Source organism: Rhinolophus sinicus, linkage group LG05 (assembly GCF_036562045.2).
Source record: "Rhinolophus sinicus isolate RSC01 linkage group LG05, ASM3656204v1, whole genome shotgun sequence".
NCBI classification, from domain to species: Eukaryota; Metazoa; Chordata; class Mammalia; order Chiroptera; family Rhinolophidae; genus Rhinolophus; species Rhinolophus sinicus.
This window is the reverse complement of record NC_133755.1, coordinates 138,058,802-138,082,160: the sequence shown is the minus strand read 5'-3', so window position 1 is coordinate 138,082,160 and position 23,359 is coordinate 138,058,802. Positions and strand designations below refer to the sequence as shown.

At 35.4% G+C, this 23,359-nt stretch overlaps 1 protein-coding gene across 3 annotated transcripts in view; it reads right to left on the bottom strand.

Annotated features, from left to right (window-relative positions):
• The window catches only part of AFG1L (AFG1 like ATPase), a 193,543-nt gene that overhangs the window by 43,616 nt on the left and 126,568 nt on the right, over window positions 1-23,359 (bottom strand). For all 3 annotated transcript variants that reach the window (XM_019735074.2, XM_074333372.1, XM_074333371.1), the window contains exons 9-10: window positions 6,722-6,792; window positions 6,365-6,465 (exon numbers count right to left, since the gene is read on the bottom strand). In XM_019735074.2, coding sequence (XP_019590633.2) covers window positions 6,365-6,465; window positions 6,722-6,792 — 172 coding nt within the window. The remainder of the gene's footprint in view (window positions 1-6,364; window positions 6,466-6,721; window positions 6,793-23,359) is intronic.

The following is a 23,359-nucleotide window of genomic DNA, read 5'->3' as shown; positions in this document are numbered from 1 at the left end:
CTGGTGATTGTCCTTATTCCCTGATGCTAATCATCACTGGTGACATCCAAACACCATCAGCCTTTGACTCTTGGCCAAATAGTAGGGATAAAAGCTATTTATCCTTTAGTACTGAAAATGTACTGAGTGCAGGACACAAACCAGAAGTAGTTTCCAACAAGTGGGTTCACTTGAAATACATGAAATGAAATAAAGCGTAAAACAGAAAGAGAAGGGAAACATTTCCCAACAACTACCCAAGAGATACTGTTTGGTACAGTTTAATGATACGTAAACTAATATGATATAATCAAGATTAATAAACAGATGAAGGTCAAAGTGTATCTGATGGACCTCCTTTCCTCGAATACGAAGAACCAAAGACAAAAGCTAACGAACAAGAAGTTGACAGTAAACAACGTATACACCATGCATATGCATCAACTGATAGGTTTTTCTACTCAGACTTTTTATGAACACACCTGGCCACCTGTCATTATTTTTATGACATAAATAACAAACTACTCTTGCAGATAGTTACTTGTGAGCACAGTTATCAGTTGAGGAAACAATTTTCTGCAGGTGTAAAAATTACATTTCTCAATAAGGAAAATTTAGGTATAGTCAGTTTACTCATTAAGCCTTTAGAATTCTGTTTCTGCTTGCTCTCTTTGAATTGGGTTCTTTCATTATTGATCCATAGAAGTTAACCCTAAAATAAGTGGTTCTCAAACTTTTTGGTTCAGGATCTCTCTACACTCTTAAAAATTATAGAGGGACATAAAGAGCTTTTGTTTTTGTGGGTTTATCTCTCCTAACATTACTGTATTAGAAATTAAAACTGAAAAACGTTTTAAATATTTATTAATTTACTTAAAAGAACAGTGAGAAAACCATTACATTCAACACATCAAATTAACATAAATAACATTTTAATGAAAATAATTATATTTTCCAAAATGAAAATAATTTAATAAGAAGAATGGCATTGTTTTACATTTTTTGCAAATCACATTAATGTCTGGCTCAATAAAACAGAGAGGGGTATCTGCTTCTACATTCAATCTATTGTGATATGCTGTTTTGGTTGATGTGCAGTTGGAAAAGGGAAAAGTGTTTTAATAACCTTATCAGATAATTATGGATACTTTTCTTTGATACTAAATGAAAACTCAACGAGAACATCCATCTAAAAAACACACTATGGAAAGAGGCAGAAAAGAGTAACTTTATAGTGGCAAAACCAGACAAATACTACCTCAGACAAACGTGATCAAGGTTAACACCAACAGTAAGAAGTCATGTTGATAGTGTGTACCCTTGATATGATATTTGAAAATAGCACTTGACCTCTGCAGTCTTCCTCCCAAAGCCCATAATTCCAGTCTACTCATGAGAAAAACATCAGACAAATCCAGTTGAAAGACATTCTACAAAATAACTGACCAGTACTCCTCAAAACTGTCAAGGTCATCATAAACAAGGAAAGTCTGAGAAACTGTCACGGCCGAGGGGAGCCTCAGGAGACATGACAACTAAAGGTAATGTGGTATCCCGGATGGGATCATGGAACATAAAGAGGACATGAGGTAAAAACTAAGGAAATCCGAACGAAATAAGGACTTTAGTTAATAATAATATATCAAGCTATATTTTAATAAAAATCTTTGAAAAACAATAAAAAATAATATATCAATATTGGTTCATTAATTGTAACAAATGTACCATATTAATGTAAGATGTAAATAATAGGAAACTGAATTTGGGAGTATATGGAAATTCTCTATACTATCATCTCAATTTTTCTGTAAACCTAAAACTGTGCTAAAAAATAGAGTCTATTTTTAAAATTGTTTAAAACTTCACAAGAATAGTTTTTGCTTTTGTTTTTGTTTTTGCTTTAACTAAAACTCATTTTACTTAGATCAAGTTTAACTGTCCAGATTTTCTCTAACCTTTGGGTATGTGTATTTAGACAAGGAAGAATAGTTTTTTAAATGTTAGTTGCAATGCAGGATCTGAAACAGTAGTTTTAAAATTATGTTATATTAAAATTCATTAGCCTTTCTTGTACTTTAAATGGGGTTTTTGTCATGCATGATTTTGTAAGAGTATGCATTGGTTGTTAGAAAATATTGGTTCAATGAGTTATGTAGATCTTCCAAATGTTGACACATTTAATTACATTATGTCAAAACTTTGCATTTGTTAATATCACCATGAATCTTATTAGAAAAAAAATGTATAAAAATTGGGAAGCTATCAAGTTCATGGGGGCAGCAACGTGTTTTCCAAAATTCTAATTTTCACTTGTTTGCTCAAATGTTATCATTGGCAACAAATACTTTCAGTTGCTTTTCTTAAAGTGACAGTCTTACTTCATTCATTTTCAAGAAAACGTCTGTCAAACATTGTGAGAAAATATCTGCCAAGCCCGAATAACCATATTTGTCAGACATTCTTTCAAGTAAAACATTGCATTCTATAAGAAAAGTGGCGAGTTCAGCTAGAGCCTCAAACAATTGCACAAGTGTTTTTCCGCAATATAACCATTGTATTCAGTATACAGCAGAAGTACATTACGTGTACTTCCTTCATCATGAAGAATATTCAAAAGACATGCTCTCAAGGGTTGAGATTTAACAAAATTAATTATTTTACCACTTCCTCAACAACATTCTGAAGTGAAACTGTTTTTTGGGTGTGTTTTTTTTCCGCTGTGAGAACAAGGGCAATGAAGAATACAATATGATTTAGTGTACTGCCTTGATGCAGCTAAGGTCCAGTAGTTTTACCCACTACTGCTCTTGTACCACTACTGCAAATGCAACCACAGTGAGAAAGGTAAGTAGTGTCTTAGTATTGTTGTAAGTTTTGACCTCAAAGAACCCTAGAACCACACTGAGAACCACAGATGCAGGTACCCGTATTTCTGACTTTTTCACTCCCCTCCAATTAAGCCCAGTAACTGTGTAAAGGTAAGGAAAGGAAACCTGAAAGTTCATGTCATGTGCACAAAGATGAATCTGTTTCACTTTCCTTTGCCACTACTCTGATATGGAGGGAGTGACAGGTAACAAAGATCACCTAAAACTCTACCTTCCCACAGTTCTCTAAAACAGGGTCTCCCAACCTTTTTCATAGCATGGCAGGGAGGAAAATAATATTTTTAGAAAGGAGTAAAGGAATGAGGCTGTCTAAGGCTTGAGGTCTCTAGCCTGGAGGTATAGGCCCTAGACAACCTTCAGGTGGGCATAGGGGTCAGAAGATGTGCTCATTCCCAGTGGGTATGCCAAGATACATGAGTCAGACAGTTACTCATATGTACTAAGGTTCTCAGCACACATGGGGCTCTCAGAAATGTCTGTTCCCCAGCCAGGTGCATGCTTCATAAAAGGCTCAAAGCTTAGTCAGGTGTGGAAATTCACAGAGTATTTGATTGTACTTAATGGTAGAACCAAAATTCTATGAAAGAGTTGATGTAATTGAATGTAAATTGTCCAGAACACTTTCAGACATAGTGTAGTGACTAAGAGAGGAGAATCTGATTCCCAGATTACCAAGGAGCTCAAAACCTTGGCTTTGCCACTTACTGATCTTGGGAAAGTAACTTAAGATCTCAGTGCCTCAATTTCTCAACCTATAAAATGGGGACAGTAATAGTGCATACCTACTTGAAGGATAAGATGAGTTCAATATATAAAAAGTGTTTAGAATGATGCCTGATACATGGCAATGTTCTCTATTATTATTATGCAGTTGCTATAGGGTCTACGAATTGGGACTGCTTCTCTGAACATGACAGTGTTGAATATAGATTTGCAAAGAAAGAGAATCCCAGAGATACCACGAGGCTCAATGCTAACCTGCAGGGATCCAGATCTATAGTAACATGCTTGGAGCAGGGAGGGAGAGAGATGTAAGAGAGGAACGGGCTCTTTTAGTTTGCTTATGGCATCAAAATCTTCCTATGTCTATCAAGACACTAATAGAGAAGTTTCTACTTAATATATATAAACCTATAAATATATTATTTTTTCTTGGGAGGAGCCATGGCTCAAAAATAATTGTTACACACTATCTACCCATCCACTTCTTGCCAAAGTTTTTTTTTCATGATGGCGTCAGGAGTTGTGGTTGGATGAGCCTCAGGCTTCGAGAACCTCCCAGAAAACTAGGATAGGTGATCCAAAGCTTGGAGAGTCCCACACACATCAGATGAGTGCTTCTTTACTTTGGGTTGAATGTGTTTTGTTTTGTTTTTTCTTTACTAAATGGTTTTTGGCAACTATTTAGCCTGGCTCATAAGATCATTATAATTCATTAAGAGTTTTAGGTTATATATGGAGCTGAATGATTTCAAGAGTCCTTGAATACTATGCAAGTATTCAATATCTGCATTGCCACAGTTTTAAAGTTGCAAAGAAATATAAAATTATCATAACAAGAAAATAGTCACAAATGAACAGAACACTTAAAAATGTAGCCCTTCCTCAAACATCCCTCACAGCTTAATACTAGTACGTAACCCCAACCATCAGGTCGGTGTCTGTTGTCGGTCATTCAGTGCTCGTCTGATGCAGTAAACATTCCATAATTACAATGTAGATAAAAAGCAAACCTATCCATGCAAAACCACTGAAAAATGAAGATCTCGCCAACTTGTAGAAGGAGAAAAAACATCAACAAGGATAATATACCACGAAAAATTTAAAAGAAAGTAATTGAAATATTCATGAATTTAAAGATTTTGAAAAAACTGATGAACTCTTTAAATATCTTTATATAAATGATATTCTATGTAACCAAACAACCAAATCATGAAGTGTAGGATGTACTAATTTATCAACCTAAAATTGTGTCAAGAAGGTTATGTCAAAAATAAATAGTAATTTGATCATTGCTATTCTAGGAATTTAGCTCATAGCTGCTATTATAATCCATATTTTTGTCAAATAAGATAGAGGCACTTATTTTTATGCGTTATTTCCATTTTTCAACATGAAGTCCCAATTAATGTTCTTCCCCACTACCCCCAGACAGTACACTATGTAGATTTTGGTCCTTAATTAACAGCCATTTCCTGGTACTAAGTCTTCTGAAATAATGAACACATTAAAATACAGATAAATATTTGTATCTACTCAGTACCTGCTCCAGAAGGCCATCTTTGCTATAGTACCCAAGATACAAGTCGGTCCTACCCCGTTCCTCCTCACTAGGGCCCTTCTGTGGAAGGAGGAGGAGCTTCATCTTTTGGAAACACAAGATTTTTCTCAAGTTTATTTCTCTGGCAAAGCACATAAAACTTAAATGGAAGCCTTAATAGAATTTTGTCTGGAGATATTAGATTATCTAGGACCTTGATAAGATTGATGCAGTAGGAAGGTAAAGGATTCCTATCACCCAGAATGACTTCCACTGAAAGAGACTGACGTTACATCCTGTCAGAGGATCCTACTTGATCCCAAAACTTTTTGGTTTTAAAGTGCTTTATTTCTATAATAACAATTTGTAGACTGGATTCAACTCTCTGGATAGAAGTAATTAAGTCACTAGCCTTTAAGAAAAGTACTGATGAAATGGCTGGCAGGTATAAATAAAGACTTTCTCTTCCTCCTACTGAAAAACAATTCTTTTTTAGTTACTGAAAAGTCAAGATAAATCAGAGGTCAGCTGGAATGATGATTTATACATGACAATTGAGATGTTATACTTAGAGTTCTGTGTAATTTGGATTTATTTCAGTCTAAATATATTGAATATCCATTGAGTACTGAGAATTCCAGAGCTTTTAAAAGACAGAATTCATATCTATAATGAGTCTGTAATTAAGGTCTTTCTCATTTATATGAATGTATGTATATACATTTTTTCTCTGTTGAATACATTATTATATAATGTAGATGTTGCCATTACAGAAATTCACTTTCTTTGACCCTGGCCCCAATCGGTCAGATAATATGACAATAATAGATGGGCAATGAGAACGAGGCATGAAAATTCTTTTATGTCATACTTCCTTGGATCATGGTAATATTACTTCATCTTCCTTTCCCCACATACTACCCTCACCTCAATTAAAAAAAGATTCTCTTATGCTTGGCTTTTACAAAATATTCCTAAAATTGATATTAATTTTGCTTCCAGCAACAGTTAACAGTTCTCTCAGTATTTCTAATTTTGCTTTTGAGTCCTCCTAAGTGCAAATTGTGTGCCAATATCTATAAAAAGCACATGGTATGTGTATTTCCCTTCATGAGACTTTGAAATCAGTTCTGACTCTGTGAATAGTATTTTAAAATCTGAAACAGGCAGAGAGGAAAATATGAAGAATTTTAACATGTGAAAATGCCAAGGAGTCTGGACGCGTCTGGATACTTACTCTCTCACATAGCTCTTCAAATGTGCAGTCGGCAATGGTTCCACAGGCTTTATTCAGCCGCAGCTCTCTGCCTTGCACTTTTAGAATCCTTGGTCTAGTTACTATGGGAACATGAACAAAGACTCAATCTTGTCTGGATAATTACTATAAAATTCATCTCTTACAGATAGGAAATGCATAGCTTGATGAATAATAGCACATGATTCAACACATAAATTAGACAAAATGCTGATACAATGACTGCCACTTGAGCGTGGCATCAACCCATATACAGCAATGGAACTTATTAATTGGTCAGTGGAGATTGGGCATTGTGTTCTAAATGTATTCTCTTTCAAGAGAAATTAACTTACGTACAATCATTTTGTTTCTGAGCCAGCTCATCAAACAACTTATCCATGACAGCTTCCACATCAGCTTCACTTGTGCTACAGTGAAAAGAATAATAGAATATGAAATTAATAACACTTGAAGCCAACATCAAACAGCTGCCAGAGCCTGCTTAGCTTTTTGCCCAGAAAAAAAGAGAACAGGATGTTATGCTCTAAATACAAACATTAGATTTAGAATACACTTAAAAGCAGAGAATATTAACTCTCAGGTAGATGATTCTGCCTTATTTGCATACACTGAAAGACTTCTGTGCTTCTGGCTGTTTCCAGTAATGAGACGATACAGGCAGAGTAAGTCCATTAATACTATGTGTACACAATGAGAAGAAAGGCTTCTGGCTCTCTCTTGCATGCAAAACAAGAGCAAACAGACAAGGCAGTCAAGCATCCCCCAAAGTATCCTTTGAAATCTCTACTGAGAGGGTACATGTGAAATTAAATATTGAAGCTGCTTTTTTTAAAAAAAAATCAAGTCAAGCCACTGGCTGAGAGGATCAAACATCCAAAATTAAATTACCAGCTTCGAAATACCAACTTGATCTGCACATCAATAACTTTATCAGACTTTGAGTATTAGGACAATTATAAACCACACAGTTTCTCTCAAAAGTGTCCCTGTCGGAAATTCAAGAAAACTCTCCCCTTCTGTGATGCCCACCATTGCAGCTACTAAGAAGTTAGTCTCATCAGAGAATCTTTTGTATTCTAATTAGAAATCACCATATGGTTTAGGGAACCCACATGTATAAATGTGATAATAATATGGCCTTTTTTCCTCTCACCTTTTTTTTTTTTAAAGGAGGGGTTGACAAATTAACAGTCGATAAAATAAAATAACTGGCAGAAGAAATAAATGCTATTAAAAAAAAGAACTTCAAGTAAAAATGTAAGTCTATTTCAACTCCTCATACAAACTTATACAGGATGCCCCACCAATATGCTTAATCTTGACACACAAATCACTCTTACCTATGTCTGGAAGCAATTAAACTCAGTTCTGGATATCCATCTTAATAAAGTGTTATTGAAAACTAATATGACAAATTATTTTCTCTTTAGATTAAGCTTAAACTTAACCAAACTAATTTCTCCCTTGAGATGCTTACCAGGTGGCAGGCATTCAACACACAAGCACTTAATTCTTCAACTGTTCTATAGAAAATGCTTTTAAAATGCAACAAAGCACACAGTCATTATGAAGGGTTTGGAATTGTCATATTCCAAGTAATAACCACTCCACCTCAAAGGATCTTAAAAACATCATTTGCAATGGTTAACTTTGCAGGGGCAATGTTATTTGACTTACATAAAAAGCTTTGTATGACATTTGAGAAGAGCCATATTAAGATAATGAAATGATACTACAGAAAGAATGATTACAGAGACAAAAAACAATTTTAAAGGTACAAAGAACTCATACAAGCCAATGTAACTGTCAATACATGCTGAGCACAAATATGTTTAGATGGCTTTGCGTCATTCTCGGGAATTCATCTGGAATCATCTCCACCTTGCAGTGGTGGTGGACACACGCACAACTGGGGGAGAAGTGAGCTACTTTTTAAGAGATATAGAAAGGTGAGAGCAACACCAGTCCCCCAGGAAGTCTGCTGGCTAAGGACCCTATGGAGGCAGAAAACTGAATTCTGAAAAATTACCATGACAAAAGACAGTTACATTTCCAAAAGCATATTTGGTGAATAAACAATTGCTTACAAACTTCCTCAGTGGTGATTTCTTTTTCACTCTGTGCTCTAACATACTATATTACAATGTGGCCCACTAGACTTTAGTCAGGCCATACTTATCTACATCAATCACTATATGTGATTTCATTTCTGGTGACATTATGGGTGAAATTACACAATTATTTTTATTATAACTGTATCTTATAAGAATTATATTATGTTATCATAAAAAGTTAGAAGTCATAACAGGCAAAATTAAAAAATGTATTGGTGTTAAGTGGCCTAAAAATAAATATTCATAAAAACACTTTATGTAACTTACAATTAAAAACACTTATTCATCTAAGCCAATTTGCGTTTGACCTCAGGGAGTAAGTTCTACTGACCTGCTGGGGACAGGAACCTTATCTTCAGATTGTCTTAAAAGCAAAAGCGGCTACTGTGTGATTTGGTTTTATTAGATGTATCTATACTGATATGAAATAAATAAGAATGCTAGGAAAGAAATTCTCACCAGAAAGAAATGTATTCATAATCCCTTAACAAATGACTTATAATATAACACTAGTCTTCCCACATTTCACTCATGCTTCAGGTTTTCCTACTCTTAAGAGGATTCATCAACCAGAGTTTAATAATTTTTTTTAAGGATACGAATTAGAAAAGTAAAAAGAAAAATTAAAACTTACCTATCTAGAGTAGCCTAAAAGATACAGTTTTATTTATTACCCAGGTTCATATTTGGTTTAAGTATTTTTGAGTATGTTTGTAATTCTAGTAAAAATTCTGGATGATTCTTAACTATTTTAATGTGTCACACAGGGAATAACTAAAGCTATCATTGGTTGAGCAACTATTATGTAGCAGTTAATTTACCTACACCACCCCCACCTCACCATGTAATATATGTTATCCCATTTTTACAGACGAGAAAACTGAGATTCAGAGAATAGTCACTTATCTAAGATCTGAACACATAAAAATTAAAATTTTATGTATTACAGAAAATATTATACATAAAATATATAGGCATTTCAAACAAGGAAATATAATGGCAACGTTTATGGCAGACAATATTATCAATGTATAAAAAAACTCCAACGGATTAAAAAAAAAAAGGAATATCCCAATAAAAAACTGTCAAAGGACTTGATCAGGCAAATTGCATTAAAAAAAATAGCTCAGTAGGCAAGAGGCATATGTACAATTGTTCATTCTTACTAGTAATGACAAATGCAAAGTAAAACCATGAGATGCCCTTCTTCTTTCCAAACCAGCAGAGATAAAGAAAAAGATAAAATACTCAGAGCAAGCATAGGTATGCGGAAAAAAGAACCCTTTTATATACTACTGCTGGGAGGGTGTAAAACTGGTACAAGATTTCAGGGTAACCAGATAATACATAACAAGAGTATTAAAACCATGCATATCACATCACCCAGCTGTTCCACTCCTAGGAATCTCACCTACAGAAATAACAATGATTAATGACTGCAAGGATGAGCGCTGTGTCACTGCTAACATCAAAAACATTTTTGAAAAACCTAAATGCCCAACGATGGAGAATTTGGTAAACTATATTTGTATACAAACGTGCAATGGAATATTATGTGGTTTCTGAGTGCAACTTTCCCTCTTGTCCTGGAATTGCAATTGAGGCCCCAAGTTGATGGCTCTAAGTGCTAAGTACCCTCAAATTCTAAAGAACACCCCCTATGAGCTACAAATGACTGGATCTAGACTCCCATCCCAATAATTAAATGAGAAGGAGAACCAGCCCTACTCCAAATGCCCCTACCCCATCACAGTGTCTTTATAAGGAGGAGAAAGGGGATCAGGAGTCACTGCCCTTTGAATCTAGTATTTGTGATAAGAGTCTTTCCCCCTCCCTTCCCCTTAGGAAAGAAGAGGGTCTTTACCCTCCCCAAAGGCAAGTGATACGGGAGAAAGTTTCTCTAAGAGAATCACTTGGAAACATTGGGGGAGTCTAGAGGAAGAAAAGATTGGTTGCTTTCCTTAGTAGCTGGATGAGCAGGACTTTAGTGTGTTGAGAAATCAGAACATGAAAGGCGGGGTGCTGAGCCACAGCAAAGCAAACCAGTTCTAACCCAAAACCCTTCAAAGGTTCGGCACTACTAGGTAAACTCAGAGATATGGGTGAGGGGTCAAGCTGGAAAATGTTTGAACATAAGACAAAGGTAGTTCCTTAGATTTTCTCCCTGTACCTGGAAGTCCAGATTCCTGCACCTCCTCCACTCTAGCTGAAAACAGTGAGTTGACCATCTGGGATAGTTTTAACAATGCAGAAAGGGGCAGAGATACCACTGAAAACCTAGACATTGAATGGTGAAACCAGCAGTCCCTCCCTCTTCAACATCCAGAGCCCATCAGCCAACCTTCCATCCCAGGCAGTAGACAGAAGGATTGGACGAAAGTGAGTAGCCAAAAGGAAGACGTACAGATACTGACATCTGAGGGCTCTTTGATGTAAATCTGACCTGCCACCTTATCACCCTCCAGTAATGCCCATCAATCAATAAAACCCTATGTATGCACACAAAACTTCCAATCAGCTTTTTTTTTTTTTTTAATTTTACTGGGGAATGTTGGGGAACAGTGTGTTTCTCCAGGGCCCATCAGCTCCACGTCGTTGTCCCTCAATCTAGTTGCGGAGGGTGCAGTTCAGCTCCAAGTCCAGCTGCCGTTTTCAATCTTTAGTTGCAGAGGGTGCAGCCCACCATCCCATGCGGGAATTGAACCAGCAACCTTGTTGTTGACAACTCCTGCTCTAACCAACTGAAAATAATGATATAGTGTCTAAATTTTTCTAAGGAACATTATTGTCAAACTATCCATGCCAAAACTATTAATCAAGTAAAATAAAAGCATTTTTGGACAGATGAACCCTCAAAAAACACAGCTCCCATGCAGCCTCTCAGAAAGATATTAGAGGGTCTGCTCTATCAGACCACCACAGTTCTGCTGCTAAAAGGACCAGGGAAGCTCTGCCCTAACTGGTCCTCCTGCTGACAGCAGCTATAAACTCTGCACAAAATACAAACACAGGTGACCTGAAGGGATTGCATGGCGAACAGAAGCAGGCAGAAGCAGGAGGGAGCTGACACTTGGGAGATGAGAGAAACATGGGGTGAGTTAACTATTTTTACAGATTTCACATTGAAGACAATACAGTAGTATTGCTCATGGCACCTAAAATTCCTATAGAAAAACTGCATGCCCTCTGTCATGAAGAACCAGAGGGGTGGTGGGGGTAACCACACAGCTGGGAAATCAGGGCGAATCCCAGAAAGAGTGTTTCTAAACCCCCAAAGATATTATTCTTGAAAAGTCCTGGAATCCCAAAGTATTCTGTATTTATCTCAATAATTTATTTCTTTTCAAATAATAATGAGTGTCCATAATAATAAACAGTGAGTCATTTTTTTGTCATAGGGTTATACTAAAAGTTTCAGCAGTTTTCTGTAAAATGATATAATAAATTCATGGCTTATCAATATTATAAACCAACATACTATGACAAGATTATATATTTCAATAACATGCAAAAATGATCTCTACCTTATATAGACTTTTTAATTAAATTTATTGGGATGCATTGGTTAATAAAATTATATAGGTTTCAAGTGTACATTTCTGTAATAAATATATATCACATTGTGTGTTCACCACCCAAAGTCAAATCTCCTTCCATCACCATATATATTTGACTCCATTTACCCTCTTTGTCCTCCCCCCAGCCCTTTATCCTCTGGTAACGACTATACTGTTGTCTGTGTCTATGAGCTTTTGCTTGTTTGTTTTTCTTATTCATTTGTTGCTTTCATTTTTATATCCCACATATGAGTGAAGTCATATGGTTCTTGACTTTTTCTGATTTATTTCGCTTAGCATGATATTTTCAAGATATTGTTGCAAATGGTAGTATTTCATCTTTTCTTATGGCAGAGTAGTATTCCATTGTATATATGTACCACATCATCTTTATCCAATCATTTATCAAAGGACACTTTGGTTGTTTCCATGTCTTGGCCACCGTAAATAAAGTTGCAATGAACAGGAGCACACATGTCTCTATGGATAAATGTTTTCAGATTTTTTGAGTAGATACCCAGGAGAAGAATTGCTGGGTCATACTGTTTTCCATAGTGACTGTACCAATTTACATCCCCATTAACAGTATATGAGGGTTCCTTTTTCTCCACAGCCTCTCCAACACTTGTTATTATTTGTCTTGTTGATGATAGCCATTCTAACTGGGGTGAGGTGATATCTCATTGTGGTTTTGATTTACATTTTCCTAATAGCTAGTGAAGTTGAGCATTTTTTCACATATCTGTTGGCCATTTGTTTGTCTTTTTGGGAGAAGTGTCTGTTCAGGTCTCCTGCCCATTTTTTAACTGGGTTGTTTGTTTTTGTGTTGTTGAGTTGTATGAGTTCTTTATATATTTTGGCTATTAGCCCCTTATCAGAACTACCTGATTTAGACTTTGACAGGAGAAAAAATTAGAAGAGGGAAATAGTAACAAACAAATAAATGCAAAATAAAATTAGTTTAAAATTTAAATACCTCAAATATTTAAAATGTAAAAGTTATCATTTTTTAAATTAAAGGTTTTTTTAAACAAAAGCATTAGTTACCTTAAGTAATAGTTCTGATCTTCGCTGGCTAACAAACATTCCAGACACAGGAAAATGTCATTTTGCACTGACATTGATCAAATTATTAAGAGTATAAATCATTTTCAAGTTGGGTGTTAGGGTACATATAGCTTCATATAAGCTCATTTCCCTAGTTAATAGGAGTCTGGCTTCATTTACTCAGTATCACCTCCTTAAAGGCCCAATAGCCAAATACAAGCTCACTGAGGGTTAAGGCTTCACCTATGAATTTTTAGGGGACACAATTCAATCCTTAACAATGAGCATTTGTGTAGTTTATAATTCGGGGTTTCTCTGAATAGTGCTACTATGAACATTCTAGTACAGCCTTTGGTAAACTTATGTATACATGGCTGTTGGGTATAGAACTAGGAACAGAATTTCTGCTCACAGCACAGATCTATGTTCAGCTTAGTAGATACTGCCCAGCTGGTTTCTACAGTGGTTGTAGCAGTTTACTCTCTAATCTGCAGTTATAAGAACTTCCGCTTGTTCCACATCCCGGCCAACATTTCGTATTTTCCATCTCTTCTTCCATTTTAGTGATATGGTCGATGTACTACAAGTGATTTTAATGTAAGTTGCCTCATATTGTTTTGGAAGTGGGCATGGCGTAAAAATTACATATATAATTTAATTAATGCAATAGTTAATCCAGAAGGATTTTCTTAGTAATATGTCATTATAATATACAGAAAATTTTGAAATCCGTTCTTCAAAACACCTGAAATCTCTTGACTTTTTTAAGTAGGAAATTTCAAGAAACAACTTGATGGTAAAAATTTCAGTCAGAGAAATGCTTTTAACTTCAAAACAGGAAAAAAATATGGTATTTTTGTAATAGAGAAAACTGGAGTACCAGACGTGAGTCTATGACTCCAGGGCCCTTTTGTCAGTTTTCCAATAAAACTATTTTAAAATACAGCAACACTACCTTACACTAAAAATCTATACTCAGAAATACAACCAAGCCTGTGAAGCTCTAAAGAGGGTCAGCTAGTTCAAAAAATAAATAAATAAGTGTTTGGGACACAGAACCTAAGGTCAGCATTAGGCATATTCAAGAAAGAAATGTACTGAAAAAAACATACAAGGATATAGATTATAAAATATATAAATAGTGATTTAAATTACACTCATTACAAACCTAACTGAAAAATATTCCAGGCTAACCAATAGAATTTGAGGAAGGGACAAAACCTGCTACTCAACAGCAGATGAGTGGAAAAGCTACAGCCTAAAGATGGCAGTAAGTTAAACATGATTTTTCAGAGCTAACTTCAGAGTTCTCTTTTGAGGCTACAAAAATATCATGTCACATAGCATGGAAGAAAACGCTCTGTTCAGCTTTGTGTTGTTCCATTGTAACCACAAAGAGCCATATCTTAAGGAAAGGTGACTTGGGTAACATCAAAATGATGAGGAGAAAACACAGGAATTAAGCCCAGATGTTATGAATTGTATCTCCTTTCTTTTCATGAGGGGAGACAGAAATATAAGCTTCTACAACTGAGTAGGAGATAAAGAATTTAAGTGACTTCCTTTAATTCTGGGTAATTGCTCCACTGGGGGGATGCTACTGTATAGCAGTCCTTTGTGCAGATAAGATGCAAAACAGAAAATCTGCCCAGAGATAATAAAAAGTTGACCACAGTAAGACAATTACAGTCATTTCTAAAGAAGAAGCAGTCACTCTTCTCAAATGCTTTTTATTGGGAGTTGGGATGTCATGTCAGGGGCCCATGCAGAGCACAGACTCTTTTTCCTTTATCTATAATGCCCTGGTAAAATCCACCCATTTCATTGCTTCTGTCACCTTTTGTTAAGCTCAGAAACCATAGTGGAGGGGCAGGTTTCTATTTTCTGTTGGCTAGGACCACTGTATCTTTAAGTCAGAAAAGCCGTGGAATTGACCACTATATCATTGCGGGGAAATATCACATCAACTTGTACAGAAATCCTGTGAGTTCAGTACCCTGGATTAAAAGTCTGACTCCTTCAGAAGTATGAGAATCATGATTTATTTTTCCATATTAAATTAGTAAACAGAGACGAAAGTAACCAGTCATTCCAATTTTGAGAAAATTTCTAAAGCGGAAATCAGGCATTCAACATAAAACTTAGACTCAAGAAATAGAATACGTCAAAAAAAAAAAAAAAAAAAAAAAAGACCTTATTATTGCTGGATCATTTGAAATTCTCAACAAAAATTCCCAAACAAGTGGAGGTTTCTAGAAGAGGGTCACTCATGAATTTAAATGGAAATTAATTTCTTCAAGAACCTCCCACTTCATTAGGATTGACTCAGGGGAACAGAATGCTACCCACACTTTGCCCCTTCATTCCCTTTTAAAAATCAACAGCTTGTTAAGGTATCAACAAGTAGAATAGGGTTGGCTTTCCTCGGTCCCTCTCTCTCCATGTTCTCTATTCTAGAGAGCCAACACTGATTCAACGAAGGAGAAATTTCCCCTTCCTCTTCGAGTTCGTGTGCCAAGTTCTCCTGGCAGTGAGCCTTCTCACTACTGATTCCTTGTGCATTCATGCTGTACAGCTCTTTGTGCTCATACCAAACATAATCTGGGGCTGGAGGCAGGTCCAAGATTAAGTTGGTTTATACTTGCCTTAATATAAAACAGACTTGGTTGCATTTCAAATCCTGTAGGCTTGTTTTACATAACGGAATCAGTTGTTAAGATGGATTTTGTCCTAGTATTTATCTTCTTCTCAATCATTCAAAGGCTTAATTGACTGTTCAGAGATCCATTTCAGTCTCTAAATTTCCCACCCTTCTCAATCACCTGGGGAGTAACTTACCTGGTTCCATTAATCTTGACCCGTGTATAATGCAGAAGGTGGGATATAGCACCTTTTGCTCTCAAATTCCAGACCTTCACCCCCTCTTCTCAGCTACAAACTCCATATAAAATTTCTATCAAATTTATATATTGCATTTCCCCCCAAATAAATCAGTGATGTAACATGTAGAATTGCAAGCTGGTAGATCCAAAAATATTTCTTTTTCGTAAAATTTCAGAAAGGCTATAGTGATTGAAGATTTTTAAAAATAAATAAAAATGAAAAAGAAGCTAAAAAGTAAGCTCTAACTCTTCTTCAAGGAGAAGATGGTCACATCCACCTGGGAAAGAGAAGCCAGGGAGATTTAATAGCTAAATAAGGTACACAGCAAGTAACTAAAGACCTAGGACTTTTGCCAGATCAGTTTTTCTAATGTTGAAGATTGACCGTTAGTTATAAATGTGGTCTATTTGAAGATGAAATAAGAAGAAGATAAGAATTCTAAGGAAATCTAAAAATTTTATTCTGTACTTTTATAAGTATACATATTATCTACTCTTGTACATGTTGGGTATATACCTTATTTACACGTTACTAGGTAAGTACAGCCACACAGTTGAATACTTTGTCAATGTGTTTAGCTAGAAATGGTGGGCCAGCTCTTTTCTGGTCCTGTCTGGCCTGCTAGAAAACACTGCGATATGCTACTGTTGAATTACACTTTTATAAAGGAATAGAAGATAAAAGGTGTGCTGAGCTGAGTGATGGAACCTGATATTGAAATCTGTACAAAATGAATTTCTTTTGCTGCCGAACTACTTTTTAGTGGTGTTTTAAACATTTTCAAACCCTTGATATTAATTTTAATTCAGTAGTCCTTGAGTTAACACAACAGTAATAGATATTTAAATGTGCATTTAAATTATGTCAAATAGGCAGACAAAATAAACAGTTTACCTGACTATGCTCTACAGAATATAAAGTAGAAAGTTGTGTTTTTAAAGTAGAAAATTTTTGTTTTTACTAACATACAGTTATAAGTTTTTACTAACATATAGTTATAAGTTACAGAGCCTTGCTCAATCATAAAATACCAGCAGATGTTCTATGAGAAAGATACTACTATGCATTTCCTTTTGAGAACCAACTATAATAGTTCTTCGCCATAGTGCCCTTTTTCCTATAGGTGGCCTTAGAGGACAGATTCATCACCATTACTGACCTTTGAATTACCAAAACATACAGCACCATACAATGTGTCATTTTGAATTTCAGACTTTTCAGACATTCCTATACTTCTTATAGAGATAAATGCTTTCAAAAAATCCCCAAAATATATAATGAAAAAAGTCATTAAAATAATTAACATGTTACATTAAAAAATATTCACTTATATGTGGAAATTAAACAGCACACTCCTAAATAACCAACGCATCAAAAAAAGAAATAAAAATGGGAATTAGAAAATAATTTGAGACTATGAAAATGAAGACACACATACAAAAACTTATGGGATGCAGGTAAAGTGGTGCTTACAGGGAAATTTATAGCTGTAAATGCCTACATTAAAAAAGAAGAAAAATCTCAAACCAACAACTTAACCTTCCACCGTAAGACTCTGGACAAGGAAAACTAAGCATAAAACAAGTGGAAGGAAGTAAATAATAAGGTTTAAGGTGGAAATTAATGAAATAGAGAATAGAAAAATACAGCAAATCAACAAAATCAAATGTTGGTTCCTTGAAAAGATGAACAAAATTGACAAACCATTAACTACATGGACCAAGAAAAAAAGAGAAGACTAAATTACCAAAATCAGGAACAATAAAGAGTACATTACTACCGACCTTACAGAAATAAAAAGAATAATAAAGGAAAACTATTAGTAAATGCATACAACAAATTAGATAACCTAAATGAAATGGACAAATTCCTAGAAAGACAAAAACTACTGAAACTGACTCAAGACGAAAGAGAAAATCTAAATAGAGGAGAAGGAAATACTTCCCAACTCATTCTATCAGGCCAGTATTACCTGACAAAAACATCACCAGGAAAGAAAACTACTGACCAATATCTTTTATGGATATAAACACAAAAATCCTCAACAAAATACTAGCAATCTAAATCCAGCAACATATAAAAAGGATTCTATACCATGACCAAGTGGGATGTATCCCAGAAACAAAAGGTTGATTTAAATTCCAATAATAAAAAGGCAAAGGACCCAATTCAAAACTGTACAAAGTATCTGAAGACCTTTCTCCTAAGAAGATATAAGAATAGTCAACAAGAAGATATACGAATATCAACAAAAAGATACTCAACATCATTAGCCATCAGAGAAATCAAAATAAAAACCACAATGAGGTATTATTTTACACTCACTAGGATTTTGTTTGGGTTGAATTGTGTTTCCCCCCAAAAAAAGATATGTAGAAGTCCTAACCCTCGGTACCTCAAAATGTGCCCTTATTTGGAAGTAGGGTCATTATATATGTAATTAGTTAAGTAGATGGGCCCCCTTAATTCAGTATGACTAATGTTCCTATAAGAAGAGAAGAGAGGCACATAGGCAGATGGCCATGTGATGACAGAGGCAGAGATTAGAGTGACGCTTCTACAAGCCAAGGAAAACCAAGGATTGACAGCAAACAGCAGAAGCTAAAAGAGGCAAGGAATGCTTCTCCCCTAAAGGTTAAGAGCGAGCATGATCCTGCCCATACCTTTATTTTGGATTTCTGGCCTCCAGAACTGTGAGACAATAAATTTCTGTTGTTTTAAGACATTCAGTTTGTGGTACTTTGTAACAACATTCCTAGGAAACTAATACAGATGGTTATAATAAAAAAGACAGATAACAACTAGTGTTGACACAGATGTGGAAAAATGGGAACGCTTATATAGTATTCGTGAGAATATAAAATGGTACAGATGCTTTGGAAAACAATTCCTCAATTAACATACCCAGAAATTCCACTCCTAGATTTATACAAGATAAATAAAAATATAAGTTCACACAAAAACTTGTACATGAATGTTCATAGCAGCATTATTCACAATAGCTAAAGAGAAGAAATAACCCATATGTCTATCAACTGATGAATGAAGAAAGAAAAGTTGTATATCTATACACTGGATTGTTATTTGGCAATTTAAAGGAATAGAGTACTGATACATGCTACGACATGGGTGAATCCTGAAAACGTTATCTTAAATGAAAGAAGGCAATCACAAATGACCACATCTTGTTATAATTCCATTTACATGAAATACCCAGAATAGGCAAATCTATCGAGACAGAAAGTAGACTAGTAGATTGCCTGAGGCTGGTTGTGGGGCAGGGGTAGATGTGGGGAGAAGGAAGCAATGGCTCAGGGAAGTGGGGTTTCTTTTGGGGGTGATAAAAATGTTTTTAAATGGATTGTGGTAGTGGTTGCACAATTCTGTGAATATACTAAAAGTCAATGAATTATACACTTTAAAGGGGAATTACATAGCATGTGAATTTTATCTCAATAAAAGCTATTAAAAATAAGTATAATATCCTTATTACATCTAACAAAGTTAACAATATTCTCCAGTGTCAGGACATACCAATTAGTGTTTGCATTTCTCTGATTGTCTCATAGTTTTGTTTTTGTTTCTCTTCTTACAGTTTGCTTAGTTCAGGACCCACATACACTGAAACTGGTGGATGTGTTCTTTAAGTCTTTTTTAAATTATAGGTTCCCTTTCCATCTCTCTTTTCTTTTTCTTATTTATTTGTTGAAAAAGCAATTTAGTCATGTAATTTTTAAAAATTTACAATCTACTTTTGATGAATATACTCTTATAATGTCATTTAACATATTCTTGCCCCTAATGTTTCCTATAACTTAATCAAATTCAGGTTCCATCTCTGTAGCAATTATTGTAGAACTTATGATCATTAACTAGATGCAAATTATGAGTGATTTGCAAAATGGTGATATTTTAAACCTATTCTAATTTTCTCATTCTTTTTTCATTTGTTATCTAGAAAACTTATATAAAAATAAGATTCCCTCATCCACTATTTTTCGTTATACAAGGATCAGATCTTTTAAAATAGGCAGGAAAAACACTTGATTCTTTCCTTTTATTTACCAGTTTTTAGAATTATGGATTGGAGAATTCCACTTTTGGCTGTGATGGAGAAACAGGGCCCAGATTTACCCTCCTTTTTAAAACAACTACAAACTGTCTAAAATATATGAAACAATAATTTTCACACATTGGATAACAGAAAGCAGAGAACAGTGATCCCCAAGGGTAGGGAAACAAATGAGGTGAGCCCCAATTTACTACCTGGGGAGAGTGTCCAGCCTCCAGGAAACCAGGAGAGGGAACCCAACCAAGTCCCAAGTTTTACAGAGAGAGAAACACAGAAATCCATAACGATAATTGGAAATTTCAACACCACTATCTCAATAATTGAGAAAAAGTAGGGGGAAAAATCAGTAAAGGCACAGGGGACTTGAATAACACTGTCAACCTACTTGACCCAAATGACATTTAAAGAACAAACACTCTACCAACAACAGCAGAGTACACATTCTTGTCAAGTGCACAAATAACATATTCCAAGATACATCATATTCTGGGTCATAACACAAGTCTCAAAAAATTTAAAAGATTCAAACCATACAACATAGGTCCTTTGACCATAATAAATTAAATTTGGGAATCAGTAACTGAAAGATATATAGAAAAATCAGCAAATGTTTGCAAGCTGAATAACACACTTGTAAGCTGAACAATAAATAACCCATGGGTCAAAGAAAAAAAATCACAAGGGAAAGCATGACGTATTAACATGTATGAGATGCAATAGTTTAGTGGTTACCAGAGGGTAAGGGGAGTGGGGGGAGGTAGATGAAGGTAAAGTGGATCAAATACATGGTGATGGAACTGACTCTGGGTGGTGAACACACAATGTGATTTATGGAGGACATAATACAGAATTGTATACCTGAAATTTATGTAACTTTACTAACAATTGTCACCTCAATAAACTTTAACTAAAAAAAATAAAAATTAAAAAAAATTTTTAAATGTATGAGACGCACTTAGCAGTAGTACTTAGAAGAAAATTTATAGCATTAAAATGCTTATGTAAGGAGAGCAGAAAGGTTTAAAAACCAAGGACTTAGGTTTCTATCTTTAAAAACTAGAAAAAGAAGAGTAAATTAAATCCAAACTAAGCAGAAGAAAGTAAATAATAAAGAGAAGTGTGCAGAATTCAGTGAAATAGAAAACAGAAAGCAGTAGAGAAAAATCAATAAAACAAAAGCTGTTTCTTTGAGACCAACAGAATGAATAAAACCTTCAGTTGCGTGATCAGAAAAAAAAAAGAAGATTTTGTACCTTTTTTTAAAAAAAAACTCTTCATTATAGAAAATTGCACATATATGTACATATATAGAGAGACAATTGCACATACCTAGAGGGACAATAGTCTAAGAAGCCTGGTATAACATCCACCCACTCAATGCACGGCCAGTCTTGTTTCATCTATCCCTTCCCTCAAGGCCCTCACCATAAATTATTTTGAAGCACATCCTAGACATTTATTATTTTAACTATAAAGATTTTTGTTTATGAATATAATTATCTCGTAAGTAGCTACACCTGTATGTTCTGCGTCATGATGCTAAGAAGGATAAAATTTAATCTGTAAACATCAAAAATGTCCCCAACAATCTTCCTCCCTTCCCCAGACTGAAAGACAGACCAGATCAATTGCCTGGCCCCCGTGAAACTAGACAGTTTCTCTCATTTCCAGGGGCAGAAAGTCGGTCCCTTGCCCTCTGAGGAATAGATTTCAGGAAGGCCTAGTGTCAGTGTTGTGAAGGATGTAACACTGACCTCTGATTCCCACTAATTGATAATAAACTAGGCATGTCTCAGTGTCTGCACCTGGTCACTGTACCTGGTGAGCAGGCAGGCACACAGCCAGACTCGCCAAGAATTCGAAGGTGATGGATGGGATCTTTGTTCTGGTCAGTTGCTCTGTTTGTTGGCTAGTGGACGCTCACAGGCAAGAAGAACTTACAACTGCAAATGAGAACACGCTATGTTGTTCTGTTCTGTGCAGCTATCTCCCAATGTTTCTGTATCCTTTGCAGCTAAATATATTACATTCTTGAACTGTGGGGTATTTACCTTTTAATACCATCACAGTTCCATGGTGACACCATGCAAACTAGTGTCAGAAGTAGGAATGATATGAATGTAAAAGATCCATGAGAGAATTCAGGGAACTGAAGGAGAAAGGAGCACAGCACATCCATAGTTAGCATAAGTTTTTTAAAACTTTGTTGCAGATGATGAGAAATAGATTGTTTCAAGGGAGTATGCAGACAGCCTGCGAGGGGACTATAAACAGTCCAGTATATAGAACCGAAACAAATTACAGTCTAATAGAAATGGGGCTAGATTTAACAATTCTCATGTTGTTTCTATTGGGAGATGTCTCAGAGGTTCTTCAGTGGGAACAGAAACAGGAAATGATGGGGCTGGTACTCTAACTGGTAAGAAAAACTAAGACTGAAACTATAGATCCAATGTCTGGGTCAGAAACACCTGGAATGGTAATGATGGGGTCGGGGGTAGGAATGTCCTAGAGACTCTGCTGAACTGGAGGGTGGCAACTTTCCAGGCAGAAGATAGAACCCTACCAAAGTTTAGGTATGAGAACATGTAACAGTCGAGCTAAAAAATGTCTTAAATTTTCATTGATCTGTTTCTCTCCGTTGAGGGTAGGAGCATGTTTATAGGGAATATCACAAAAAAGAAACAAGAAGTTTTTTATTTTGAGGAAGTTTCCATTTCTTATATGAGTTCCAGTCTTTGTTTTCACAGACCTTTTAAAACAGAGCTATAACTTTAAAGCTGTGTGGTTTTTTGTTTTTTTTAATCAACAGACTATTTTTTAAATGGTGTTCGAAGGTATATTCTCAGACATGATTCCTTATTTGGAATAGATGTTTCGCAAGTAAAAGATTAAGAGTACTTGATACATGAAACTTCCACTGATAAAAGTATTTAAGGAGAAACTTCTTTTTAAAATCTGTTCAAACAGATGTACTACATTACCAGGTAAAAACGTGAATGTTGGGGTTGTGTCTGAAAAGTTGTAACTTACATTTTTCATCATTTTCAGTATGATCCATAGTTCCCATATACATGGAATTGAAATAGTCTTTAAACAATTTAACTAAAGTATTAACTGAATAATGTGTGCAGATGTAATTTTGTTGAAGTAGTGGATGACTTAAGTGGATAGGAGCCAAGTGAAATAAAGGGAGAAAGTCTGGCTTCTTTAAGGTTAAAAACCTGCTAAATGTCTCCTGTTGGGAGAGGGAGCCCCTCCCTGGGTCTCTCCCTCACCTACAAGTATACATCTTGCTGAG